At 34.5% G+C, this 10,059-nt stretch overlaps 1 protein-coding gene across 1 annotated transcript; it reads right to left on the bottom strand.

Annotated features, from left to right (window-relative positions):
• LOC142607444 (neutral ceramidase 1-like) lies at positions 1-8,551 on the bottom strand. Its single transcript, XM_075778945.1, has 10 exons — positions 8,279-8,551; positions 6,326-6,714; positions 5,835-6,043; positions 4,334-4,678; positions 3,371-3,635; positions 3,002-3,272; positions 2,767-2,892; positions 1,813-1,876; positions 1,368-1,537; positions 1-766 (listed from the first exon to the last, which is right to left on the bottom strand). Exons 2-10 carry the CDS (start codon positions 6,661-6,663, stop codon positions 218-220), a joined length of 2,337 nt encoding a protein of 778 aa, XP_075635060.1. The 5' UTR covers positions 6,664-6,714; positions 8,279-8,551; the 3' UTR covers positions 1-217.
• Positions 8,552-10,059: the final 1,508 nt, after the last annotated feature.

The following is a 10,059-nucleotide window of genomic DNA, read 5'->3' as shown; positions in this document are numbered from 1 at the left end:
TGGGGATAATTAGATTGGCATTAACATTATTCTTCTTTTGGATATGCAATGAGTTCAATGCCGGAAACGAGGAATACAATACAGCACAACGTAATAGCTTTACCTACTGCCTTACATATACAAACAAGATGAACGTACTCATGCTAACCGCTTGTCATACATAGCCCACAGAAATACTTTACATAATGGCGTACATAAACAAACAACATAGAGATTCTCATGTTACCACGAAAGCACTAGATGAGCCTGTGAAATGGCGAACTGATCCAATAAGGCCCTTTGAAGCACCAAAATGTTTTATCCTGTACACACCAGGAGGTGTGGATTCCGGGATTTTCCATTCTATTGTTGCCTGACTTCGAGAGCTGAATTTGGATGGTCTTGACCACTTAAAACGCAGGCAGAAATCATCATCATCATAAGCAGGAATCCAAATATCCTTTCCTTGGAGGATCTCCACAAGGGCAAACGTAGTTTCAGTCATGAGATCATTTCGGGGACAAGCTGACCAGAAGGTAACCGTCACCAAGTCACCTCTCTTAAAGGTGGAGTTTTGAGGAATGTCAGAGTCGCAATCCCCAAAATTTACACCACGAGGTGTTGCATCTATCACGACTGGGGTAAGCAAGCTTATTTGCTTCTCCAAGAGATCTGGGGGTTGTGGCCCTGGTTGAACAGGTTGGCTGCTGATGATAGCACTTGCAAGCTTCTTGAACTCTTGAATATAGGCACTGAGCGTATGTGGACCATATAATGTGGAGGCTCCCTGAGAAGCAAAATATCGGTAAAAGAGAGGAGAAAAAATAATTATAAGCAACAATAGTTATCTTACAAAAGTAAATGGAAGAGTATGATCACTAATTTGACTGCACTTTACTTATTTTTTTTAGTTTTGTGTGTGCAGTTTGCACAGCTGTGTTTTGACCTAAAGATCTACTTTTTAAACAGAGAGGTTATATGACTTCAAGGCCATCTTATAGGTATGCCAATATAGCAGGCATTTATTCATATCTTTTGAAATCAAATTATACAAAATTTTAAGGTTTGCAGCTCTTGGATGCTTTGCTCTAGGCCTTCAGTAGTAAGGAATGGTGTGGGGTTAGGGAAATGACTTGGGTTCAAACCTTACGGAACAAGATAATAGATAAATAAACAGCAAGTACTCTAATCATTATTAAGAAGCAACAGATTGTATGTAATGTCCCCCAAGTTTCTCTTGCAGCATATAATATTTTCTAAGCTAATGACATCAAATGGTTCCACTTGGTTAAGAGTTCACTTCTAGTGGAATTTCATAGATAATATTACTCCATTTTTTGAACCTATAACTCTATATGCATGTTTGTTCCATGAAACCAAGAACTGACCTCATATCTCTGCACTTCATACTCTTCGAATGTAGTTACATACTGTGAATAGGTATTAGTCAACCCTGCTATAACAACATGAACATTGCTATTAAAGTCTCCAAGACCACCACTTGTGAGCACTGACTTCACAGCATCTCGCAGACGCCTCCCAGCCATTGTTGTGAATTCTGTGAGAACCAAAACAATCAGAAAAATGAGCAGAAAGAACCCACTGAACAACACAAAGAAGAAGAAAAAATTAATTAGAGTCTAGAAACAACTGTAAGAAGTAATTGACAAGAAAGGTGTATATGTTCTCCTTCATAATTCTCTTTATGGAAAGTAAAAATGCATAATTTCCACTTTCTCATTCTAGTCAGACCCAGGAGTTAGTTGAGAAAATGAAACATGAATTGCTTAATACCAACAGAAGAACAGAAGAATATACAAGGCAAGCCACTACCTCCAGGTACACTGAGAATGACTAGCTGCCCTATTCGAAGGATCTGGATTGGAAGTATTGAAGGCTGCAAAAACCAATGACATACAAAATTTTTAGCAAGTACAACAATCAACCTTTATGCTGAGGGAGTGGTGGTTTGAGGAATCAAAGGCCTGAACAGTGGTCTCAACACCAGTAAATATGAACCACAGAGGTAAGCTTAAAATTTTTTACATCAACAATTATAACTCTTTGACAGGCAGTAAATGTCCTGAAAACAATTTCATAAATCAAATGGCTGCAATCTTACAATTACATATTGCTTGACAAAGTTTTCCAGCAGAACTACCACTTTGAAAAATGCATTTAGTAATCCTTGGAGCTATCTATTCACAACATGGATTTCTCTTCAACTATGTGGATGCCTGCAAGCTCAATAGTCTAGCATAGCTCAAAAGGAAATCACAATGTCCCATATCTGAATTTAACTCATATGAATTCTAAAAATCAGTCAACACTGTGCACAACCTATTTGAATAAAACCTAGAAATTGTCAGATATCATTCATTGGAATGTCATTTCCAACACAGATACAGTTACCTATACCAAGTTTTCATAGTCTAAGTTTGACTTCAGAAAGACGCTCAACACTCAGTCTAGATCTTCACCTAAAACTTTTTATATCTTATACATAAGGTTTCTGTACAGAGGAAATATATAAAATTATCACTTCTAGGAATTGTAACAATCACATACAATACAGAATCTTTATTCATAAAATGCATACAGGTACTGCTTGTTAACACCAAATTAAAAGAAATAATGTGGCTAAACATGAACCTCATGCTGATCAAGATTATTTGGTTTGGAAAACAGAATGATTGGACCTTGTTCAGGCAGTAAATTGTTCCAATCTACTCACATAAAAAATATGTTCACTTATAAAAACTACGTGAAAACAAGTGTGCAACTTACAGCCCAATCATATGGTTCCTTCATTTCACCAGTATCAAGCAAGATGGGCTTCGGCTGTTGACAATCAATTTGTTCCTGGTCTGGTGTTTTAAGTAAGTTTCGCACCAACTTCCAGAAAGGATTTCCCTGACATATCATAAGAGTAAACAGTGAAGATGCAAAACATGCAGCCTCTAAACAGTACATGGGCATTTTCACAATGCCCAGCCCACAAAGAATTGCTATTACAGATTACCTTGTCATCTCCTTGCTTAAAATCAAAAGCTCCAGGACCATCTGTTGTTCCAGCAGCAAATGCAAATCCCATTGCAGCAGGGCATGTTTTTACCACCTCAAACCCTCCTCCCTTTTTAGGAAGTGTCACATTAAGTTGTGAGAAGTCTATATAAGTGTGGCGATAGTCAACCTTCCCTGTTAACTGTTCAGATGCTTTGTCAAAAAGCTCTACAGCTTTTCTGAATTGCCTCTCTCCAATAATACGTGTACTTTCAAATTCATCAGGGTAGCTGCCATTTTAAATACAGAATGCAATTTATATACACAAGCATAAGATACATATAAGTTAAACCACCAAAAAAACTTCAGCACACAGAGGGATAAGTACCCTGGTCCTCGTCCATAGCATAGCTCATTCTTCCCACCACATGTACTGTGATTGAAGTCACAAGGTAACCCAGTGTCTATGCAGAATGCTCCAAGAACATTTGGGCTAACATCACCACAGTTTGATTGACAAAAGGCAGATACAAATCTAGGCTTGTTATCCTGCCTGGGAGAACCCCTGACACGTCTTGCAACAGTTTGAATGCTGGCTGCAGGCCTACCAGGAGGAGACTGGAAGGATGCAGCAAGCTCCAGTAACTCATGGTCTGCATCAGGAAAAAGAATGTAAAAGTTGAATAAACAAAGTTGATTTTCCTTAATTGCAGCAGTTGGATCCTTCAAAATTTCTATCACATGTGCTGTCTTGAAACAAAATTTGTCTGTAAAGTATCCATATCATACCCAAGTTTGCTTACTTTACCCAAATATTAATATAGAAGGCTGATATAGCTTATTTACTGGCACGTATCACATTTACCCAAGTACAAATATACCTTGTAGGCAGACATCCCTGACTGAATCCACAAACATGAAAAAGTCTAAAATACAATGAGATCCAACTTTTAACATGCAAATGCACCAACAATCAAATAAATAACTCAACAAAAGATATGTTCATGACCATTTTTTTAATATCATGCTTTTAATTTTTAAACCAATCCAACTACTGTTTAATAATATACAACATATTCAGGTAAACTGGTTCATCTGCAACACAGTCTTTACCCCATCAGCACAGTCATCACTCATAATTAGTGATATACAGAACATAGAGAATTGCAAATTTGGTATATCGGATCAACATGGTACAGATTTGACAATTTGTCCTATAACAGACCCAAGACCTAAACCATTTAAATAGTGTAATATCTTTTGGGGCCTGCTTTAGATATTATAAAACTTTATAGCCTAAACCATCTTCAAATAATTGTACTGTAATAAAATGCGAGAGCTAGTAACTTACGGTTATTAGGAAGGTCGGTAATTATGTTTGAGGCTCTTTGTGGAATTCCATCAGCTCCAAATCCTTTAAAATATGAGCTTCCAATACCTTTCTGCTCAATCCAATCCTCCATAAATCTTGCAGCAGCGCCTTTATTATCCCCGCTTATCAATGAGTTTGTACGACTCATAGAAGTTCCATGAGTGGCAAACCAATTAAAGCTACCGATTGGACCCCACTTATCACTTACGAACTTCAAAAGTGTCATTTCCTTATCAACATCATACTTGTATTTACTGCGCTCTGCTGCTGGATTATTGAGATAAGCACTAGGGCTGCGGCTTACACCAGCATCTAGGAGCTCTCCTGTAGTTAAAAACCAAAACCTATGTCAGAATGTGAATTATAATTGTAAAATGAAAGGTATAGTAACAACTTACCAAAACACCATACAACCAGTGGTGCGACATGGTACGTGGCAGGATGAAAGCAACACAATATAATAATGTTCTTTAACTGTAGGATTCCAAGTTCAGAATAGGAGCCTTATTTTTCTACTTTCCAGTTGACCTATATGTCCAACAAGGTAGCACACTGCTGAATGCATCTACAGAAGAAGAGAACTACCCTTTCCTTTTATTAAAGAAACCTTGACACTAGCTTTATATGCACAGAACTGGATCTAGACAGATGAAAATCCATACTTTTGAAAAATAAACACATTAGGTAAATTACAGGGTCCTCCTAACAGATGCGGGTAATATCTAAAGCAGGGTAAACTAAGTCATTGGGATCAAATCATACAGAGTTTATAAGAGTTAAAGAAAATAAAAGAAGGGGGTGAATTGAGGTGATAGACCTTTCTTTTTGATTGGTTAGTTACACACGCACACCCAATGGCTCTTGAACCAACGATTACACCATCCACCTAGCACTTATAAGTGGATGAGGTGACAGTAAAGCTAGAGTTCATTGGCTGAATTGAAGTAGTAGCTTGATAGCACAAACAACATTTGACCAAAGTGAACAGCTCACGGTACAAACATGAGAAATCTGCTAAATGGATTCCAGCTTTTTTATAGTTTCCATAAATATTAAAAGACAAAAGGGGGCAACTGACTAAGTACACAAGTAGGCATACAAAATAGGTGCTCCAAAGACAAAAGAGTAGCATAGGTTCCAGTTCCAAAGGGGCATATAGTATTTCTATTTCAATAGTTACATGGGAAGGGGGATTTGAACCCTGGATTTCTTGGAAACACCAGAAGGTACCAATCAGTTAAGCTACAAGACTCTTGGCCAAAGAAGCATATAGTATTGCAGTAAATAATAATATTAGAAAACAAGCAAATGAGAACTCTGTAAAGAATTAAACACCTCAAATGGTCAAATTCTATTTGAGGGATTGATTGTACGCCCCAAGTACACTCCCGGTGTTCTTGGGTTTTTTCTTTTTGATCAATAAAATTTCCGTTCCTTATCAAAAGAAATGATGTGGTCAGTATATGAACCTTTCGCTTACCCTTACTAACAAAAATTGATCCTGGCTGGAGATTCTTATGAGCTGCTACAATGCTTTTCTCAATTCCATCAACAAGGACGTCAAATGATTGACGCACAAAACCAAGAGATGTTATGATGTACGTAACATATTGGAGATAACCCCCAGGCCCTGCATGGGTGTGAATTCCGCTAATAGCTACATTCTTTTCAGTATAAAGGTCCCCATACCTGCCAAATAACAATTTTCATTGACTTCAGTTAGATGGATAGAGATGTTGTGGTATCCAACAAATTCAAATTTTGGAACTTAGTATGATTAATTGAAGTTCAATCATTTCAAGAACACACCAATTACTACCTGTTTAAAAACACATAGCACCATTTGTATTTTGAAAAATATCTCCATATTATACATCATAATACGTGTTGCTCTTACATCATGGGGTGGAATTTGTGACATGTATTGATCACTAAGGAAAGTAATAGCTTGAGACATAGTATACTAAGTACCTTGCCTTTAACCTCTCAATCACTTTCACTGTCACAAGCTGTGAAGCCATGCAAGCATCTAGATTTACAAATACTACCCGGTTCCCTTGCGGCTCTGCAACAACAAATGTGCGAGCTCGGAGCCTAAAGTGAACCCCAGATGCGATCTGTTCTGTATTAGCGTAGCCCATCATATTAACATCAGCGGCTGGTCCTGTGATGTCATAACTTCCAAGTCCAATCAAATATTTGGAATCTGAGACTACTCCTCTACCATTCTGTAGCAAAAGTACCAAAGCAATCCATAACCAAATAGCTGCACATGGCCTCCAAACACTCGAATTAAACCTAAACCCCATTGCACTCAACCACGTAGATAAATCAAAGCTCAATCGATTCTTCTCATTTTCCTTCATCAAGTACATATACTGTGTCAGACAAGCATAGTGGATAACAGCATATAAGAGCTGAAAATATGAAAAATGAAGCATACAACTTGCAAATGAGTTTTTCTAACAGATGGTCTAACATGCGATCCATAAAATCTCTCTGTCTCTCTCAAAAGTTAGGTATGTCACACAACAATGCACACTCTATTTCGCTGTTTGATCAACTTCTTAAGCTAAAACCCCTTTTCACAACACTGCAACCATCTACAATTTATTTGAAGACAACAAAATAAACAATAACATATACCATGTTATAAAATTCAAATACCATTTGTTAGGGAAACAAATAAATTCAAGTCAAAGAAGCATTCATCCAAGGGTCATTCTACACTTCACACTTTTCTTTTGTATGTACCATCTAGGAAGCACAGATACTCCATATTTGTTCAAGTACCAGTATCAGATACGTACCCTTACCGGATACCTCTGCATGCATGTCTCAGCCGTTCCTCTTTTCTTTTTTTCTCAGAAAAGTGCCGATACATCTAGGATACCCTCTTGATACAGCCAGAATACGGTCATAACCCAACCCTCCGATAATGAAAGATTTGCGAGGACTTTTATTTATATTTTTTATATATTGGTTTCAATGTTGAACACTTATCTAGCTATCTTTTCTTGTACTTTTTTGGATCTTAGTTTAAATTCTAAACATGGATCCACTTTATTATTCATTATTGCTCTTAAATTTATAAATGCTAAACAATCAATGAAAAATAAATGCTTAACAATATATAAAAAAAAATAAAAATACATTTAATAATTAATTAATATAAGTATCTCCACTATATCCTAGATTTTCATGAATTGTTGTATCGCCATACTTTTTTTTTTTAATACAAAATATAATTCTACTCTAGCCTAATCTAAGTGTATACGCGTGTGAAGCTCCCTCCTGAAGACTTAAATCTCGGTCCTTGCCCTCCACACTTCACAAACACTTATACTTGTGGAGTGATGCCCCAAGAGTATGTGGTGGTTAGTATGCCATACTTACCTAGTCTTAACTGTTCATTTATTATTGTAAAATATATATTAAATAAGACAAATATCCTAAGTTAACCATTTAATATAGGTAGGTCATACCCACTTTTGCAGAGTCGGGGTAAAGTGATTGATAGACGGCCTTATCTAATTTTTTTGGAGACATTATTCCCTGACTTGAACTCGCAATCTGTCAGCTTTTGCTATAAAAGCACCAAGGCCCAAAAGTATGGTACATTAACAATAATTTATTTTTATTTTTTTAAGTGGGTAACCTATAATTCTTTCTTAATATCCAAATAATAATAAAAAAAAAAATTAAAGCAATCTTGATCGATTCTAATAGCTAAATATATTTCAGTACAACAAATTATGCAACACTAGAGTAACAGTCTTTTTTTTTTTTTAACAGTACTGCCTATATATTAATATGACCATTTCAGTACGTCTCTACCTAAAAAAAAATAAAGACAAAACCCTAGAAATGAAATAATCTGAATATGAAAACCCACAAATTTTGAGTGGAGAAGAGATTCCATACCTTAGCACAGTACAGGTTGCGATTCAATGAATGCGATCACGATCGTTTCAAAGCAGTTTTCAACTGCTGCTACTTAATTTGATCGAGTATTTGACAGAAATTTTTAGAGCGAAGAGAGAAAGAGAGGGCAAGAGTGTGGGTCAGAGAGAGTACACGCACCTAAGGTTTGCAGTGGAGTCAAAGTGAAGAATTTTGAAATGGTTTGGTTATGGGGGAAGGTTTCAATTTCAATGCTGGTGACATGGGCTTTTGAACCTTGAAAGTTGGAATGGTAGTTTTACAGTTATTTTTAACGTTGGTTTTAAATAAAGGATGTATGTCGGTCCCTTGGGTGTATGGATGTTCTGTGCAATCCTTGGTGAATTTATGAGTTTTGTCTTCTTCTTTTTTCTTTTTTTTTTCTTTTCAGTCTCGATAGTTTTACTGTTTTAGCAAACTTAACTTTATTGATAAGAAAACGTTTGATATCTACCTTATTAATTAATATATTAGTAGTATTTATAAAATTATCTAATAATTAATAAAATTATTTATATGTATTATTAAAACTAACTATATGGCTCGTTAAAAAAAAAATTATGTAACCAAAATTATATTTGTTAAATGATATTTTTAATCGTCATATAATGAATTGGATTGGAGGAAGATAATTTCAAACTAAATTTAAAAAAAAAAATATATATATATATATATATATAATCTAATCCTATCATAAAAAAATTATTAATATCTTAAATTTAAGGTAAAAAACAACATGGGATTTGCTGTGCACACATGCACATTAACCGGAAAGGATCAGGTTCTAGATTTTTTTTACTCCTTATCTCCTCCCCTTGCTCATAATTACACATTTTTTGTCCTTGTGACATGAAATTATATGAACCCCCAAAATTTCATTTATTGGACAAGAGATGAATCAAATTAAAATATCTGTTTTTTTTTTTTAAATTATAAGGTCTGTGCAGCTAAACCGTTATCTATTTATATAATAATAGGTAAAACTGAGAGAAAATCCAATTAAATTTCAAATTGGAATTAAATTAGAGTCTAATTTTACGCCATGTATCTTATCTAATCCAAGTTTTTTTTTTAATTTTTGTGCCGAGTGAGTTAATTTAATGTAAAAATTGGATTTCAATTAGAGTTTAATTTTGTGTCATATGTCCCATCTAATCTAAATTTTTAATTTTTTGTGTCAAATAAGTTAATTTAGTGTAAAAAAAAAAGGAGTTCCATATAAGTAAACCATAAAAAAATATAATTTTTAAATGGTTTTATATTTATGAGCCTTTTTTGTGTATAACTAAAATCAATTCAAGTTTATAAGTCATATATATATATATATTAATAGCCAAAACTAAGAACAAATTCATAATAAGTAAAGCTGAGAGAAAATCTTATTAGATTTCAAATTAGAATTAAATTAGAGTCTAATTTTATGTTATGTGTCCTATTTAATCTAAGTTTTTAAATTCTTGTGTCAATTGAGTTAATTCAATGTAAAAATTGGATTTCAATTATAGTTTAATTTTCGGCCATGTGTCCCATCTAATCTAAATTTTTTAATTTTCTATGTCAAATGAGTTAATTTATTGTAAAAAAATGAGGAGTCCAATATAAGTAAACCATATAAAAAAATAATTTTTGAATGATTTTATATTTATGAGCTTTTTTTTGTATAACTAAAAACAATTCAAGTTTATAAGCCATATATATATATATATATATATATATATATATATATATATTAATAGCCAAAATTAAGGGCAAATTCAATTAAA

This window comes from Castanea sativa, chromosome 8, assembly GCF_040712315.1.
Source record: "Castanea sativa cultivar Marrone di Chiusa Pesio chromosome 8, ASM4071231v1".
NCBI classification, from domain to species: Eukaryota; Viridiplantae; Streptophyta; class Magnoliopsida; order Fagales; family Fagaceae; genus Castanea; species Castanea sativa.
The sequence above is the reverse complement of the archived record's forward strand: the minus strand, read 5'-3'. Positions and strand labels throughout refer to the sequence as shown.